The following is a 19615-nucleotide window of genomic DNA, read 5'->3' on the forward strand; positions in this document are numbered from 1 at the left end:
CATGAGCACTGATGCACCATTGAAAAGTCAGAACATGGTCTCAGCGGGCTTAGTTTCAGGGAAATACTTGGAACTTGCACCTACTTTCTTCTGCCCGTGTCCTTGGGGCCCCCATTTCTGTAACTAAACTCCAATTCCAAAAAGAACCTATGCGTCTTCTTTTTCAGCACAGCAGAGCATGGCACTGAGGCGTTGCTCCTTCTGTGTCTCTCCTGTGTCTGTGCATCCCAGCTGGTGCACCTGGAGCAGGGGATGGGCCCTCACTTGTCACAGAAGAAAGGTTCAGTAGGCTCATAGATGCACTGAATGGTTTGAGTTGGAAGAGGCTTTAAAGATCATCTAATTCCGAACTCCTGCCATGGGCAGAGATACTGTCCACTAGATCAGGTTGCTCAAAGCCCCACCCAACATCGCCTTGAGCAATTCCAGGGATGTGGCATCCACAACTTCTCTGGGCAGAAGATTTAGAAGATTTGTTCAGGAGATGTTTAGTTTGTCACATCCCTCCACCCGTGGCTAATGACCTTCATGTGCAGCTCTGTTGTATTAATTTGGTTTGCAAGAACATGTACACAGATAACCAGAAGTGAATGTGGTAGATTCAGGCACAATCATGTGCGCTTCTCTTGTGCTTCTGAGCCACTGAATTCAAAATGTAGATTTATGTTAATATTTAGCACTTCATAGTGCATTTAATCTCCATAGGCCTGCAGGAACATGTCTAATTTATACATCCAAATTAATAGAGGTAGTCACACAAAACAGTCAGTCTTTTCATCACTTGACCCAATGAGGAATGAAGACACTATTTTGTTTGGACTATAATTGCTTATACATACCTGAAAATACCATCCCATATTCTCAGTTCTTTGTAAAAACACCATGGGTTTGCCATTACAGACAGCTGCATAATGAGTTAGCTTCATTTTTTAACTGAACTGAAAATTAGAAGGCTGACCCAGATCTCAGTGGGATATCTCCAGAGGAGTTTTTCAGTGAACTTAGATGCTGAATGAGCTAAAGCAGTTCATTTTTAAAAATTGTTTGAAAACCATCTTTCAGAAAATAGAGTCTTGAATGCCTGGTACTTACAATGAGCATGCTTGCAGACCTCTAAGGCAGCAGTCAAACATCCTCATGCTTCGTATTATTTATTTATATTACATTTATATTGTCCACATGAACTTCCAGAGCAAATTCAATAGACGGCTATTGTTCTGCCTTGATTCCTCAGACCTGGTTGCTATGGCATCCAAGTTGGGAAAATATCTGCCAGCTCCAGGTGGCTGAGCACACAGATGGGTGAAACATGAGCAGTAATTTAGGGAGCCATGAGGTGGTGTCCTGTGACCAGAAGGTATTGTCCATGGTTTTTGCAAAAAGGGGCAAGGAGTTGTGAACATTGCTGGGAAAACTAGGCTTTATTTAGCTACAGCAAGAGAAACCTCCTGTACCAGCAACCTGCACAAGTACTGAGAGGTTCTGGTGGTAAACTATGAAATAATTTAATGATCTGTTCAGATTAAACACAAAATCAGAGATCAGAGGGGGCTGGCTGGTATCACCTATAGTCATGCTCAATAACATCCCGCTCTGTGATTCGTTCCACTCAGTGCACTGGAATTACAATAGTTGCCAAATAAGGCACAAGAACTGAGCTTTCAGGTGAAAAACACATACAATGACAACTGTAAGACCTGTGGAAAAAACCCCCTTTCTTATTCAGTCTTTGTACTCAGAACTTGTCCCTTGAAGTCTGCATAATATAATACAAATAGGATCTACAAATTCAATTTTTTTAGTCTAAACTATCAGGATCAATATTCAAATGCTTTGGTAGAGTTTTAACTCCCATCCAGTTGTCACTGGTTTAAATCACTTTGATAGCTAGAAAAATTTTCACAGAAAGCAGGGGGTTTTTTGCAACATTTCTTTTCCAGTCAAAAAAAAAGAACAAGAACAAAGACTACCAAACAAAATGCAACTTGTCTAAAATCTCATAAAAGCTCTTACACAAGAATCTATCAAGCCTGGGAAATATGTGTTCTTTTGTAAAAACATATTTTTCCTTGAAGTCATTGCTAGATTACAAAAGTTCACATAACATATTGGTATGTGTATGTGTTTATGTAAGACAGACCTCTGTATTTCACTTTCTGATGTCAGTGTTGCCTTGACAACTGTATTTTATTGATTAGTAGAATATATGTAATTTGGTTCAGAGCTGCATCATCTTACAAGGTCATTTTTCTTTGTGAGAAGTTGTTTCATTTTCTTATTCTCTGAGTAAAATTATTTTTCTTATATGAGAAATAACATTCTTTTGATCCTTTTGGGGGTGGTTCTGTGGCTGTTCTCAAAACCCAATAGAGTTTGACAAATGCATGCTGATAAAGTCATTAAATACATTTCTACTGATACATGCATTTCTTGTTCAAGTTCTTTTACTGCATATGTTAACCTAGTATCTAATCTGTAACTTCGCTGGTTACCAACTGGAGACTCTATCCATGCAGTTCCAGTTACTACACACCTTCAGGGTGCTTTTCCTCCAGAGATCTGAAGTTCCAAATAGTAACACTTCTCAGAATCTCTTTGAACTAGATATTATTATAGAATTTATTTGACACTTAGATAAGCCATCCCGTGAAAAACTTCCCCCAAAGAGTAAATAGTACTGAGAATAGCTCCTGAAATTGAACTCTTACACCCTTGTTCTACTCATTGTGGGTTTGTCAGATCTATGGATTGGTTCCTGACAGAGGACTGTATCTTTTAGCAATCAGTTGTCCCATTGCCAGTCCTATTTCTGTGAGTGCTGGTCAGGTTTATGAGAAGTTTTGGTGCTGACCTGAAGAGCTTTCATTTTCACACTAACTGAGCAGGGGAGAGGATGGAAGGGGTAGGCAGGATGCTGTGCCTTGGTTCAGATGGTGCCATGGCCTGTTTATGTGGACAGCTGGAGGATTCACATATTTAGGTTTACCAAATCTCCTCCTGCTTTGGTTTTGTCCTTTCCGCTTGTGTTTATTTGTCTCATGGTTTATGAGTATCACAGGAGCCAAGAGCAGTCAGGGTGTGCAGCTTCCTGGATGAAATCAGACAGGGGAACGACAAGAAAAAAGTAAAGAGGCCAAGGAGAAGGAGGAGGAGTACAAATAATGGATGGGAAAGTAATGAAGTTCAGCCAGATGTTGATGTAAAAGCTGTCTTTTTTTTATGGAGAACTGAAAGCATAACCATCCCTACAGTCCTAATATTAACAATTTATAAATTATAGCAGTGATTGTATTTATATGTCATACAGAAGGTAAATGATGGGAATGGGTTGTCAACACACATAGGAAGTCTGAAAATCTCTAGCACTTTCTTTAAATGCAATAGTTCCTGACGATTAAATATCCCATTGGTTGCTATCTAAATATTTATCTTCAATGAAATTACAAGAAGTCCACAGTCAGAGAAAACCCACGCTGTTCTGTTCTCTGTTGTAAAGATTAAATTATGATCTACTTTTGAAAAAACGCTTGGTTCCTGGGTCTATCCTATTGTACTTTTCTGGATAATTTTGAAAAATAGAAAGAGAAGAGAATCTGCCATTGATGGCAAGCAGGGACAAAGGCACTGTTACTAGATTGTGGTTTTGAAGGTCGTTTACCGTGCTAAGTCAGAGACCATAATGTGAAATAATGTTTTTAGTCTTTTGAACTAAAACATTCGGCAACAGGTCTTCCTAGCAACAAGGCCCCACCTAACATAGAGCCTCATTTTCTTGCAAAGATCCTGCCGTCTTACATGGATTTTCTGGGTCAGTCGCTGGCAGCAACAACACTAATTTATACCAGATGAAAGTCAGGCTGACTATAATTAGCAATACCAGGGTATTTGTCTGAAATATCAAGAAACACTGGCATTTGCCAGAGAGACCATGTGTCTTGTGGAGAACTTGGTTCATTTAATTCAAGATTTAGGTACCTGGGGTTAAGCAGATGCTCCAGTCAATTTGTCATGACTGCTTAAATTCCTCGTACAGTCTTAGGAGAGCAGCAGTTTCTTACTGACGATCTGAGGAGGAAGATCTGTTCCCCCTCTCCATCCATCCATCTGTCCACCCACCCGAGGATGATTCAGTCTGCCTCGTTCAAGTAAATACCTCTTCCACTGGGATTATAGAGGAACAATAGGAAATAAATGCTGGCAGCTCCATGCAGTTGGGTTTTACTCATTTGAAGATGGATGTGACTTATCTTCCTCTTGCATAATAGCCCAAGAATTAGAGCACTCCCCCCAGAGAGAGGCAGTCCTGGGCTCTACTTGTTCTGAGTGGGCTGAGCTCACATCTCCTACATTTAACTCAGAAGAGCTAAATTCCTCCCTTCGTAGGATGACCATCCGTAAGTCTCCGTGCTTTTGTTTTTTAATCCTTTCCTTTTCTGCCTGTCTGTGAGGACTGTAAGCTTTGTAGGGCACCAGCTAGTTTGTCATTAAACATTTGAGCATCACTGACTGTTGCAAGGTTCTGATTTTGGCTTTGTAATGAAATACAAACAATGGCAACAGTTGTGCAAATTTGTCTCTTCGCACCACAAAAAATGCTGAGTAAAAGCTTTGTTCTTGTGAATGCATTACATATTTTTGGCTGGTATTGATAAAAGTTGGGCTTTGTACAGCCTTTCGTTGTGAAATGGTTTGTGAAACAGAGGATGGGTCTGCCAGGATGTTGGATTTGATGAGTATTTAGGGAATTGCTGGTTGCTTGATGGATTGATATGGCCATGATTATGTCCTCATTTTTGTTGTCTCTTGTAGAGACATTCATGCTGGAGCTTGGTAGATTTTTAGCACTGGGAAATATGATGCTCCAAGGCCCTTTCTTGCAAATTACTCTTTCAGGAGATTTTTTTGGACCTAGGTGAGTATGTAGCTCAGGGCAGGAGTAAGCTGCAGAGCTCCTACTCAGTGACACAGCCCATCAGTTTCTTTTTCTCTTGGAGTTTCTAAAGAAGAAAGCAGTGGGAGGGAGGGACGGACAGGGCTGAGAGCAGTGTGAGGACACTGTGCTGTGGGGACATTATGTGGTCACTCAGCAACACTGGCGAAGAATGCAGCAGTGATGTGTCTGTCCCTCGCATGAGTCATCCTGGAGCTGCCGAAAGTTGGAGCAACCCATTGCCCAGTGATGACTAGTGGTTGACCTTTATTTCCATCTTAGAGATTATTGTAAAATTGAAATAAATTAATTTCTGCTTTCTGAGCACTGACATCAGTGCAGCCTTGTTTCCTACGAATTTGGATTCCTTTCCCCTGCCTCACTGAAAACAAGTCCTTCCCCTCCTCCATGGCACTTCCCAGATCTCTCTCCCATCCCTTAAATATTTGCAAGAGAAGGGGTACAGACACTGATGCTGATGCAGAGTGTTGTGTACTCTGCAGCCAACTGACTGCTGCTTCTCAGCATGCACAGTGGGTCACCCCACAAATGCCTTTCCCTTACTGGAATGCTGATTTATATACTATCTTTAAGACATGGCTCCTCCTGTCAGATTCGACTGAAACTGGCCAGTAGATTCTGAAATTATTTTGGGGGGCAGGAGTGTGTCCCAGAGAGACAGATGGTATAAATATTACTTCTTTAGGAAGCAGTTGTACAAATATTCTGTAATGCAGAAATTAAAAGAATTATTAATAAATTAGTAGGTGAAGTTCTGTGAGTTGTGTTGTGAAGAAAGACATAAAAGGAGTACATTTTTAGGTTTGCTGTAAATTTTTTAAATGATTATAATGAAAAATTGTTGAACAATTCAACAATTGAGTTGCTCCTCCATCATAAGGAAAATGTGGGACTCACTCTTGCAGTTCATCCCTAATGTGTTCCAGCCCAACCAGTGATGAATTTGGTCTGAACTTACCAAGCATAGCAAACACCTATACAGCTCACAGATAGATAACATTATATCAGTACATTGCACCTATGAAGTGACAGTTGTTTTGGTCATCTACCACTTTGCCACCTTTAAAAGTGACAAACTATTAAAAGTGTTATCAACTCCATGTGCCCATTTTATTAAATAACCTTTAAGAGATAGATAAAGTCAGTTTTGGAAGACCTGAGTCTGCTTTTTAGAAAAAGATTCTGGCTGTGGTTAGGATCTAAGATTTTAGGAGAAACATGAGAGCAGAAACTAATATTGTTTCTAAGTATACCCACCTGTGCTACATATTAAAGGAAACTGTCCCGAACTAGAAGTCCCTGTGAGTATTGTGAAAGCATGCACCTCTGATGTGCACAACAACGAGCTGTTCAGATCACAGCTTGGAGTCAAGGTGGTTGCACAGTACTGTGTGCTGCTATTTCTTGGTGGCTAGGGCAGGTTTTTCCAGTACAAAATATTTGAGGAGGTGTCTGGCAGAATGGATCTAAATAACTTACAAATGTTGTATATTTATGGATGAAACAATTACTAAATAAATATTAAATAAATAAAGGTAAAATCCTACAGCAATGCTATTTATTATATTTTAGTTAGGGATCTTCCATCTTAGCATTCCTGGGGTCTCATTTGTGATGCTGTCATTTCTCATTTTTTCCATCTCCTGAAAGCAATATTTGCCTTAGGGGTATGGTATCATTGTGATAAAAATGAGCTGGTGCTACTGGTCTCATGGCTAATTGCTGTTCTTCAAGCAGCTCTCTTAGCATAGAGCTCTTAAGGCTGCTTTGGAAGGGGCTTTATGCTTACCACGGACGCTAATGCCCTCATGTCTTCCAAAATGATGGAGGAGAGCATTTTGCCCTTTTTGTTTCAAGGTATCATAAAGTCTTGGAGACTTTGAGGCCAATTGCCAGATGTGATTAAAAATAAATGAAACAGAAAAATTGTACCTGATCCCCCTGACACACTTGAGTAACAGCCTTTTCTAAGACTGCTTTTCTAAATGATTCTTTTTGCATCTGTATTTTTCTCTCGTCTGACCACAATGAATTCTTCCTTCTCATTAAAAATGGAAAACAATAGTAGAGGACATTTGAGGATTTTTTTCATGCAGTTCTCTGCAAATTCTGATTGGATTTTGTTCATTGCACATAAGATGAACTATCAAGACAGACTGTAAACTGAAACGTGAAACTGAGGTATTAAGTGAGAAAGGAGATCCGCTGCTGTTTAGTGCTGCAGCAGGCGTCTTTGGTAAAGCTCACACCCAGTGTGTGCAAGTTGAAACATTTTCAAAAAAGTATCTGGTTTTTTGGGATAGGCCTACACTGCTTTTCTTCAAAGCATGTCTGTATTGGAAGAGAGACTAAATATCTTTTCTGCGTGCTATTACCTCAGCCTTCAAATATTCTAAAGGAAAGGAAGTAGAAAAGAGCAGGCGGTGAGGAGGAGTGGGGTCTCTGCATTGATGCTTTAGAAGGTTATTGGGGAATATTAGTGCTCAGGCCCTGAGATTGAACAAAAACAATAATTTGGCAACAAGTAATTAAATAATACTGATTAATGCTTCTTTACTACTTTACATGTGGTGAGGATTGCAGACACCAGCTAGATGCAGAGACTTGGTTATAAAAAGAGAGATTTTGTTCTTCAAATTCTGTCAATCTTTTCAAACAGCTATAAATAAGCAAGTATATATTTGACTGAATATCTTTCTTTGCCAAAGCGGAGAAACACAGTCATCATTATCTGTGAGCTATTCACAAAGTTTTGAATGCAAAAGCTTTAAGGGCTAAATTCTGTTATTTTTACTGATACTAAATAGGAATGTACTCTTCAGGTTATTTATTGGTAGTGAGAGTGTCTGGTGTTTGATAAAAATATTCACTGTGAAGAATTGTTTTGGAGAGCTATTTATCACTAAGATTATAATTTAAGGATTTTCTTTATTTGGAAGAACATACTCCTGGCTGGTCAGACACACTTTTTGTTCATTGTGCCCTGTGCGGGATAACCGTGGGCTATTTGGAAGACCAGTATTTGCCTGACACAAATATTGCTCCCTTGAGAGTAGACTGTCATGATAATCCATCACATTATCATGACATAAGTACGCACAGTTACTCAGAGTCATTGCAGTTACGTACTTCCCCCCAACAGGATACTGTTAAATAAACAATGTTATTTGAGGAATTGGCAATTCCCTCTTCCATGCTTCACCCAAAGTATATTCTTAGCTTTTCATTCACTGGTGTTTTTGCTTTCCTGGAATCCGCTCTTCTGCCTTCTGAAACTCACAGCTGTGCAGACCTTTGATCCAAACAAATCTGTGATAGTTTGGAGAGATCTGCACTTCTGTATTCATCAGAAGAAGTGAGGGTTAACAAACCTGGCCACTGTAGCTGAGGTTATCATCCAGCATCCCTTACACACACAAAGCAGCATTGCATGAAATGGCACAATTTGTGTGAGCAGGGGTGTAAATGGTGCTAAGATGCCAGCATGGCATGAATGTAAGATATTGCTTGCAAGAAAAGATGAGAAGTTTATGGGGTTTCTGCTGAATAGCTACAGGTGTGGCAATCCAGAGGTAGTTAAATGCAAGGTCTGGAAAAGTAAGCACTGCATTCCAGCCACACACTACTCAAGTTAATGTCTCCTCCTCAGAACAGAGCTTCAACTGTCTCATCAAAACATCGACTTCAGCAAAGAGTTGTAAATTTGCCACCTAGCCAGTTTGAGACCAAAGCAACCTGTTTAGTCAGGTGTATCTCAGAAATTGTCCTGAATCCAGGATTCCTCTAAGGAAGAGTAAATATTAGTCCTGCAGGTTTTGACAGAGAGTGGACTAGATGAACTTTCACTCTCCACTTTGGCCTTATTTTCCATGGTTTATTTCAACTTCTTAGATGAAGTCTTTTTAAGAAAAAAATGAGCATGGCCATCCTTGGGAGGAGAAAAAGCCAACTCTATTTTATTTTTGTTTTAACTGGTCATTTTACAGGATGTGGCTGCAGTTATTATCAGTCCCAGTACATGAGTCAGACAGTGGTATTATCAAGTTATTCCTTACTCTGTGTTTGCATGAGATCCAGTGAAGAAAATGTGACTGCCTTCACAGGAAATGGAGTTCAACATTTTCCTAAATTCAGTGACAGAGCACATGGAGGAATGAAATTTGACAGAGACTCACTGAAGTATCCTGAGCATTAGTGGGATAGCTGTGAAAACCAAGACAGTAAAAAACACAGTTGGAGAGCCAGAAAGAAAAGATACTTGTGAAAATGAAAGCAAAAAGGAGCCCAGGAGTAAGGAATTCTCTCTTTTGTTGAAAATACAGGAGATATGAAGGATGCGTGGTTCTTTTTCAGATCTGCTTCTTATGTAAATAGTACAGTGCATGCCTTATGGCACAATCCAGCAAAGCAAGGATGGAAATAAATGTTAGACATATTTAGGTGCAGTGATTTCAATTACAAAAATCTGTTGAAAATCTTGATCAGGAAAACAACCTTATTCCCTCTTAAGATAGTGTGAAACTCCACAGTTGGACCCCTTACAGCAGGGGTTTAAATTTATCTTTTCTTCAGAAGAAAATTACTTTACATTTATCGTTTGATTGTGATCTAGGTTACAGAATATACTGCTGTAAAAATATAGCATTACTGGAATTTTCCAATTCCAAAAATAATTTAGTGTCCAAACACGTATTTTATCTGATTTATGGTTTCACAGCCGTGTCTAAGCCAGTACTGCCAAATAAAATTTTCTTTATTGTGATATGTATGCAGTTCTTTTTAAGGTATTTGGAATGATATCTAACATTTAAATTAAGCAAATGTTTCCTTCTGAAAATATTCTGCTGTATTTATATTTTTGAAGTACAATTTCATCTTTTACATTTTAAAAGTGGAACTTATTTCTTACAGGATCAGTGCTCAAATATATCTATAATATGCTTAACTAAATCAAGGACCCAATACATGCAAAAAACATGTAGTCATATCCTACAAGAGCAGTTTTTTTCTTAATATCATTGTGAAAGTACTTTTCTGTACTTCAATAATTTACCGGTTCCGTTCAATGAATATCTCTCAGGAAAGCAATCAGACAAGAAAAATAAGAGAGAATTTGCCCTCAGCTCCCCATATATGAGTGTGTTCCTGACACCTCTGTAGAAATGTGTAATTGAAATAACATTTGCATAAATTCCATTTAGTAAGCATGCATTAGCTGATGCCAGTGGATGTGAGGACACTTAATCAAACAGTAAATAGCAATGCATGTCTAAGCATTGATCAGGTAATGCAGATGTTGTCAGAAGAATTAAATAGACCATAATGTCCTTTTGTTCTTTCTCTTTATTTAGTATAATATACTATTGCTTTCTAAATCTCCTCAGGGTCTTTAATAAAGAAAGATCTCTTCACTTAATGTCGACAGCTGCGTAATTGGGGTGCTAAATCATCCTCAGAGACGTAATCAAAATGATTCTACTATGTAACAATTTTCTGGGGTTTCTACTTAGTTTAGAGCAGAAGGAACAGATTTAGGTAATTGCAATCTGTTGCATTGCCTTAAAATTCAAGCATTGATCATTATAATACAATAGTTATGAAACCAAAGATCTGCAGGTCCCTTGTAAGTAAACCTAATTCAAAATTCAGAATAAACATTGTGGTAGATATAGTTACAGTGTAGGAAAATCTAATCCACAAAGACAGTTTAACAGAATTATTAGATTTGGTTTGCCAGATTCCAATCACAAACCAGCATCAGAATCTGGAAGAAAAAGTCACTAAATCTGACATCCAATCATTACTTTAGCTACACAAAATGCACCAAATAACTACCTGAATGCTAGACTCTGTTCATAAAGTCACAGGATCCATGCACCAACACTTTCCATGCTTAATGGGAAGGTGATAGCAGTAACTGGGAAACTGAGGCTTTGTTCACAAGGTGCCCCATGCAGAGATGGGATCCAAGAGGGAAACCCCAGACTGGGATCTCACCCCCTCCTGTCCTTCCCTGCGTGCTGATCAGTCTCTTGGCCCTAACACAGGTGCCAGGTGATGTATTTGTTCTGGTTCCAGGTATTTCTGCTTGAAGGCAGTGAAGTTTCCTTTATTCTAGGAAACTCTGAGAAAAGGGCAGGGATCCCAACACTTACACGGTTTCAGCCTTTGGTCCAATGATATTGTCACCAGTGTACACATCAATTGAATCAGATTTCCTGGATTTATTCTAAGAAGAAACAACAGTAGGGCAGGACTCCAACCTAAAATCATATACTAAGCAGAAGGGGTTTCAACTAATGTTATCCCTTGGAGTTACGCTGAACTGCTAATTCAAGTGCTCAGTGCATGGTAAAATTCCTGTAGTGACATTCTGCAAAAGAGAAGCTCATCTTAGAAGTGGTGCAGAGAGTGACATGGAAGTTCAGCCAAGCCAGGTGGCTTGTGGACACTGCAGCATCCTCCTGGAAATGATCTGCCCATGCTCTCCGAGAACATTTTTCCTGCAAACAGGCTATATGTAAATTTCTTGATACACCCTCAGTTTTCACTGTATAATAGCACTAATGACCTTGACAGAAAGCATTTCCTAGGGATTAATAACCATTTGAGATTTAATGACCTGAGGCTATGCCTCAGGCCATCAACTCCTTCAAGCTGCTCATTAAATCCTTAGGGTACACAGTCTCCTTCAATCACTCCTGCTTAAGCATTTGCTCAGTGTCACCTAATAACAATATTCTCCCTGAGGTATTTCCTCTTCAGAGGCCCTGGAAATGTGTTTGTCCTTAAGACTTTTGGGAAAAGAACTCATCATTAATTTTTTAGGTGACTGTGTTACAAGTCAGAGCATTTACTCAGGCTGTCACTGAGCTTTTGGTGTGAGGAACTCAGTAAAAAATGATACAAATTCATAACTTGCACCTTGAAATACAAACTATTTTTTCTAGTTGCTTACAATCTCATAATATAAATCAAGAGCCAGTAGCCTCCCCCATCCAAACACTGGTGGTTCAGCCAAAGGTAACTCATTTGAGAGGTGATTTTGGAGAGGCTACCACTTCCTAGCAAAGACTGGCTTCATACTAGCTCTAAAAGACCCCCAAATTCAGATCTGTGCAGAAGGAACAATACAGAGCAGAGTTGCCTATTGGAAGAGAAATGCTCTGACAGGCTAATTTCTTACCAATGAAGTCATAAGTCAAAGACGGTGTATTGTCCCATGTTATGGTACGTACTTGTGAAGGCTGAAGTTGTTTTTCTGTTGGAAGATTTTTCATTTAAGGGAACATTCTTCCCGTATTCAGATGGCACCAAGCACAATTGGATCTTAGTTAAATCTGCTGCTGTGGTGTTACATCGTGTTCCCTGTTTATTTGTGTAAGAGTGCAGCGCAGCATGCCAAATAGGCATGGCACAAGCAAATTGCTATTATGGGTATCTTCCCAGAGTTTCTAAACTGAGAGAGAAAGAAATGCTTGGGGAAGAAGGCAATCAACAACCATTGTAGGAAGCTGATACAGCAAGCGTGGGGCAGAGTGATGTGTCTACAAATCAGTTACATTGTCTTCACATCAATTACAAGAACCCTCTGGTGAGGCTCTGCCAGGATCACGTTCTCACATTCGTCTCTGTTGTGCGCTGAGCAATCAGTTCCCTTGTTATGTCTAGAGAGAACTAGGAACAGGGCTCTTAGGGAGCTGGAAAGTGGAAATGCCTACCCATCTGTCTGGGAAGACCTGCCCTCAACCTGACTTTAACTTGGAACCAGCCCTGTGCTTTGAGCTAATGTCTTTGTCCAGACGCAGCCCACATATTCAGGGAAAGAATAGTATTTCTAAATTAGCAAATTCTAAAACTTACAAGTACTGGAAGTAGTTTATAAGCTTGAGATACTTCATCTTATAAAACAGTTAAGAAAACCTGGATACCAAGAATATATCAACTGCAAGGGGGGGAATCTGGATAATCAGAGCTTAATTCTGGTGAGAGATAGATATAACATAGATACACATACATACATACATATGGAATATATACATACAGTTATATATGGAAACCAGCAGGTGAATTGTTCATCAATAAGGCATTGTGGTGATTAGGGGGTGAACAACGTAAGTACTTGGTTGTTTATGTTTCAGATTAGTGGATTTTGAGGTCAGGTAGCTAATTCCATGGTAGGCTTTGTGTGGGAAATACATGCTGTTTGTGGTAAACACTGAGCACCTACACAGGAATGTTCCTACATAAATCTCAAATCCCATTGCAAACATGGATAAAGATCACTACACCATCACTGCAAATGGTGAATATCAGGTGCAAATAAGTGAAATTAGGGACAGGATGTGCCTCAAAGGAGAATCTCACTGGAAATGTCTTTAGCTTTATATACCTGTTCCTCCCAAATTCTCTGTATAGACCATAGAGAAGAATGAGCTCTTTCTGTGCACAAGCCATTTTTACCTTTTTCACACATTAAGATAAGATAAATAGTTTGAAGGAAGTACCTCTGTCTCTCCCTAGCATTCAGTAGCACCTAGGATTGATAGTTCCAATGCTGTTGCAGATAGGTGAGATGATTTCCATTCTTTATATCCAAAAATCCCAATGTATGTTAATAAGTATTCTGCATGCACGATGGAATGGTGGCTGTGAAGGCAGGTCATCTAGATATTTAAGTTCTGATATGTCCTACTGAAGGCTGTTCTATAAAATCAGCCCCTCTGCTGAGACCTTTACTGTTGTGTGGAACACATGGGTGTGCCACTGACCCAGGTCTGCTTCTGCTGGTTTGAAACAAGCATGCTGCATCATTCCCATGTAGATTTTAGGTGTTGGAATACAGCTCTGGTTGGAATTTCCTCCCTAAAGTCTACCGAGAATTCAAATGAGAGCCAGATGAGTTTTTTCCTGTTCATTTAGAAGAAAAATGCAAAACATCATGAGAAACTTTAAAACTCCAACACTCCCTGAAAGTTCTCACCTCAATAACATTTTCCTGAAGAAGTGCTTTCCTGTGGGATTTGAGCTTGCAGGTGATAAGCATTCATTATGTTTTTCTACCCCCAACGAGGAAAGGCCAGGTTGGTAAACAATTAATGAAGGAAATTCTTTGAAATACATTCAACAAATAGTAGCTTTGTAGTCTGTTTTGAGGCTAATTTTAGCAGCCTCAAACAGGCTTTGGCTTGGAGTTATGGAAAGATTAATGAAAGCCCCATCTCTCTTCCCAAAATCAGAGTCAGCCAATGGAGCATCACAATTATAATTTTCATCTTTTAGCAGTGTTGCCTTCCCTGCACATCCTCCAGTGCAGGTAAAGCAGTGGCTTCCAGGCTGATTTGTTTGGGTTGTTGTTTGTCCTTAAAGATGAAGCTGTACCAGAAAATATGGAACCATAATTTTCAGTACACCAATGTGATTCTTTAGCAATAAATAAGCTTTCAGACCATAATGCCATGGCCACGGAATACTGTGGGTTGTGGGTTTCTAACTACCATTACAGTGTAAAAAACCACTGCAAAATGCAAAGTATCAGGCAAAACATCATGAGAAACTTTAAAACTCTGACGTTCCCTGCCAAATATAGCCCACCTCCTAAATCAAAATACTTTTATCATGTCTTCAGTGTTAACTAGTGGTTTCAGGGCAATATATGGGCTCTTAGGTGGTTATTTGAAATCTTTAACTGCCATTATGCTGAGATTTCATAGTCAGATTTAGTCTTCTTTCAGAAATTGAGCTGGGCTTTTTTTATGGTAAAATCTGTAGGAGAGACCATCTTTTGTAGGCAACTGCCTGCTTTCTGCTTCTGTTTCTGTCTGGAGAATAACTTATCTCATCATATTCTGGCATATCTGAGGCTAGACCCTGCCAAAATCTGAAAGTGAAATAAACCATCAAAAAATGTCAGATTCTTAAAAGTGCAGACCAGGGTCAAGTCCAGAAAAAGAATATGCTTGGAAAATAAAGTTTCCTTCAAAGCATACATGACCAATTTTCAATCACTGTGTTTATCTGCATATCTGTATGTCATTATTGTAGCTCTGGATGGCCAAAAATGTCTCATGTCCTCAGCACATACTTTCATTCTCCTGGCCTTGAGGGGACATAAACCCGGGGCAGCCCTGGAATCCTGTACTTCATGGAGCACAACTGGAGATGGGGAAGGGCTGATCCCAGAGGCAGCATAGCATCTGGCAGGAGCTTCCCTCTGGAGCAAGTCTGAGTGGCTCTGTGCCCCTGGGGACAGCTCCCACCTTGCACTGGAGGTGACATCCAAAGGAGGGAGGTGTCATCACACACTCCTTCTGGGCAAGGGCAGCTGTTATTGTTCAGAGACTTCTCAACGACCAAATGGAAATTTGGTCAAAACAAATTGAACCCCAGGCCCCAAGATTTTGAATAGCAGTCATCTCTCATCTCTTCTTTAAACAGGGTATTTTAATTCTTTGCAGAATTACAGTGTGAAGCATGCTGCCTTCCATCTCCTTAATCCCCTGTAAATTTACTTCCAACAGCTACTGCCAAAATACAGTATGGCACTCGCACAGCACATGCTTCTTCAGTGATGAGCACAAAGCAACTTCTGTTCAGAGGGAATATGTTGCAAGCCCATAAGTGACACATTGTGAGTGTTGAAGATTATGAAACATACTCTGAAACTGAGCAAGCCATAAACACTTCATTTTTCAGAAATAGTCACATTGCTTCTGTCATTCTGCTTGGCAAGTGTGTGTGTGCAGGCTTGGTGCATCCACGTAGCACACGTTGAACAGGCACCAAGTGTTAAACCCGTGGTGTGCCAGCCGTGCTGTGGAGTTCAGAGGAAATATTTCAAGTATGCACTTCAATGGTCTTCTCAGTTTTTATAAAAACCCATGATCTTTATTGGTTTATTTTTAATTCGCTAGCCTCTCTCTTGGACTAAACTGACCTTAAATTATAGCATGGACTTACATTCATTGATCTCCTGGTGAATGCTCTCTAATTGGTCCAGAATCAGGTCACAGCTTAAGGCAAATTCTAACTCTAACTGGGTAATATCTGCTGGAAAGGCAAGTGTTTTGTGTCTGTCTGTGGGCAGATGATACTGTGAAATAAGTGAATTTAGAGATCAGCCAATGGCTGGACTAAATCTTCTGTAGCACTAAAAAAAAACATCTCCAGTTTAAGAGGCCACCTGTTTGTTAAAGTGGTAAAAGAAGACCAGCTCATGCAAGCTAACTATGTGGCCCTCATGGATTTGGAGCATATTTTAAGCATAGTACACACTTCAGCATATGTAGTCTCACAATTTTGCTTCCTAAGGAGGGAAGAATAATATTTCCATTTATAAGCTGAAGTGTAAGTGTTAGGTGATGTGTCTCATTTCCCACCGAAAGTCTAGCTGGGCAAGGGATTAGTCATTTACTTTCCAAATATCTAGCTGCTAACACTGTCTAGAGACCAAACCATCTTTGCCCACAGTCAGGCCAGTAATGATTCAGATGAGTGGGAATGTGCTCTCCAGCAGTCAGAGCAAAGACACTGCATCCATGAGATGGCAACTGAAACTGTCCAAGTGACTTCCCATCAACTGTGGGAAGATTAAGAAATAGTTGAAATTCTTCCAGCAAGTTAAAAAGTGACAGGGTCTGTATTTCACTGACATTTGCAGAGCCAACCCTCCTGTATTCCCTCCTGTTATCCAGCAAGAGACATTGACATGCAAATGGGAGGCTTGCGCTCCTTTGGTAGCTTTGGTGGCTCCTGACAGGTACCCCACAGATCCACTCTGGCATCTGCAGGGAGCAAGCACTGGCAGGTCTCCAGCCTTCCTGTTGTCTTCTTTCAGGCTAATATTTGGCACATAGCTGAAGGCCAGAGTCTGGCTTTATAGAGTGATAACTGCAAACATACAACTTATCTGAACCCTTTCATGCTATTTGATAAAAGAGTAATTTATGTCTTTCCTGCCTGTAGCTAAAAATAATAACTTATCTGAACTCTTTCATGCTATTTGATAAAAGAGCAATTTATGTCTTTCCTGCCTGTAGCTAAAAATAACAGGAAAAAAGTGTAGAGCGTTGTTAGTCCTGGGTGGTGTGCTAATTAATTCTTTGCTAACTCTGCTTCATTGCTGGCAATGATTATTGTCAAGTAATGACAGGGTTCCTATGAATCTGGCTCCCATTTGCTCTGCAGTGTAACAAGGGTAAGGAAATGAGAAGTGTCAGTACTATGGATACCCAGTGTTACTTCTGCCATAGCAGAATTTTGTGTTACAGGACACGGTTATTTTGTAGAATGGCTTTAATAGATGGAAACAGACCTAGGTGAGCTGCAGAATGGAAAATCAGTATTTTCACTACATTAAATGTCTGTTCTCTACTTGGAGGAGCACATAAAACCCCCATATCCTCCTATTTAAAAATGTATGGAAAGGAAACTAGAGGCATCGGCCAAAAGGCTAAAAATAGTAACTATACCAACATAGCCAAGTTGTCTGTTCCTTCTTCCCTCCAGAATGAATGAATAAATGTTTATGTACAGCTATCATGTAAGAATTGCTTTAGCCTGTTTTCTATGTGTTGCTCTGTAGCCATATGGACTGCAGCTTTCATTGTAAAGGGGAGTGAACAAAAAAAATCTAACGATTTGTGGGAAGAAAAATCATGGAAGTTTGTTAGTTCACAGATCCAAAGTGAGTTCATTGGTAAAAGTATTGGCTCTGTATCATCCCTTTGGATTTTAAAAAAACATTTAGATGTGTAGGTACTGGATTGCACAAAAAATGTCTGCAGCCACCTGTTAGTACAAGACTGGATTGGATAAATCATAATCCAATGTGCTTGAGGAGGTAAATGAGAGTTAAATACTTGGAACATCTTTGAAAATCTGCACCCTACCAGTTTGGAAATTAAAATACCCTTAAAATTCTGGCCTTGGATATTGAAAGTTATCTGTACCTATGCAGTAAAATTAAATAAAATTTCCATCACATGATGGCTGACGGAAACTGAACAGCTGTCTGAGCAGTAGCTCCACTGCTCTGTAAAAAAGAGCCTTAATTTGACTTTCCCACATTAATACTGTTTATGTGTTGCAGAGAAGTGTTTGAAAGGCACTTTCATAAAAATGGGTGCTTTTGTGAAAACAGAGTGAGGAAAGATGTTCTTTTTTTAGTAGGTGAGTAATTGTTTCCTTTAATCTCTTTGTTTTTTCTCATGACTCTACAAAGATCAGCACACAGCCATGTAATTAGTGGCTCTGGACTAGATCATGCTGAAACACACTGGTGTGACTCCACTGTTCTTACAGCACAGCATAATCAAAGCAAAGGGTAAAATTTAGTTCACAATAACATCTTTCCGTAAGCATATGTTATTTCTTTCATCACTGAAATAATTTTAAAAGTTAGTGGAACTATCAAATATTGGAGGTCATCTGGTCCAACCCCTGCTCGTAGCAGAGCCAGCCTATCACGTCACACCTGGCACTGACACAGGATCAATCCAGCTCCAAAAAGGAAGGTAGACCAAGTTCAGAATGTCCAATAAAAGTAAATAATAATCGTTTTACTGATCTTCATTTCTTCATACAGTCATAAAAGACATCCTGGTAGCTTTCCTTAGTGATGTTCTTACAGTACATAGCAGCTGGAAAAAAGCATTAAACAGATATGGGTGCTTGATCCTCTGAGAAATAATCATAATAAAACAGTAGCTATCCACAAATAACCTTCATTTTATAAATGATTTTTCACTACAGTCTTGAAGCATGATGGAATGTTAATAATGTTGATATGCTTCAATGGCAATGATAGCGATATGGTTGTGAATCAGAAAAAGACATCTGGGTTTGTAGGTACAGCTCTTGCCTGTATTTTCAGGATGATGTCAGCCCTCCTGTTCCTGGGCTGTATGTAGATGACAGCTTCTTACAAACTGTGGGAATAAGTCAAAATCTGCTGTTTGAGATTCTTCTTTTTTGGAAGAAATACACAGGACATCTTTCTCCATAGGCCCTTGCATGAAAAGAGGTAATAAGGAAACAGTGGGATCTAAAGACAGATCTGCTTGTACTGTTAATCAGCTGATAACAGTAGATAACACTGATAACACCAGGTGAGAGCTGAGCACTTTGCATTGCATTCATTCTGCACAAGACATGGATTTGTACCTCGGTTTTGAAGATTTGAACTCTGCTATATGTGCCATGTTGCACTACAGATTACTTCTCACACAGAACTGCAAAAGAAAGTGTTTTAATCTTAGTTTATGATAAACAAGAAATGAGAAGTCTTTTTTATTAATACATCAAAGTATTATCTCCAAGGGGAGTTACTTTCATATTAATGTTAGGTGTTTAATATAAATTCACAGCATGAAGACCACCTCAGATGGGTAGAGTTTCTCTGATGTATATCTGATTGCCCATGTGTAATTTGAACATCTACAGAAGATGAAGGGCATAATCAAAGAATAATTAATATGTTGATATGGAATTATATTTTGTTCTACTTATCTGCATAATTCAGAGAGTTTGTGATGACAACATCTATCTTTTGGGGTATTGTTTACATTTTCACTCAAATTATAACATGAAGCATTCTCCTGCATTCCACGGTGCCTTTCATCTGCCAAGCTCCAATTACTGTCTGACCAATTAACTCCAGTACCG

General features: G+C 39.4%; 1 protein-coding gene across 9 annotated transcripts in view; it reads left to right on the forward strand.

The window, feature by feature from the left end:
• Positions 1-19615, forward strand: part of STARD13 (StAR related lipid transfer domain containing 13) — a 329105-nt gene that overhangs the window by 260450 nt on the left and 49040 nt on the right. Inside the window, exon 1 of one of the 9 annotated variants that reach the window (XM_017731333.1) lies at positions 4327-4394. The exons of the other annotated variants lie outside the window; for them this stretch is intronic. Coding sequence (XP_017586822.1) covers positions 4385-4394 — 10 coding nt within the window. The 5' untranslated portion in view covers positions 4327-4384. Of the gene's footprint in view, positions 1-4326; positions 4395-19615 lie in introns of those variants that run through there. 9 annotated transcript variants of the gene reach the window in all.

This window comes from Corvus brachyrhynchos, unplaced genomic scaffold (genome assembly GCF_000691975.1).
Source record: "Corvus brachyrhynchos isolate BGI_N302 unplaced genomic scaffold, ASM69197v1 scaffold103, whole genome shotgun sequence".
In the NCBI taxonomy this organism is placed as follows: Eukaryota; Metazoa; Chordata; class Aves; order Passeriformes; family Corvidae; genus Corvus; species Corvus brachyrhynchos.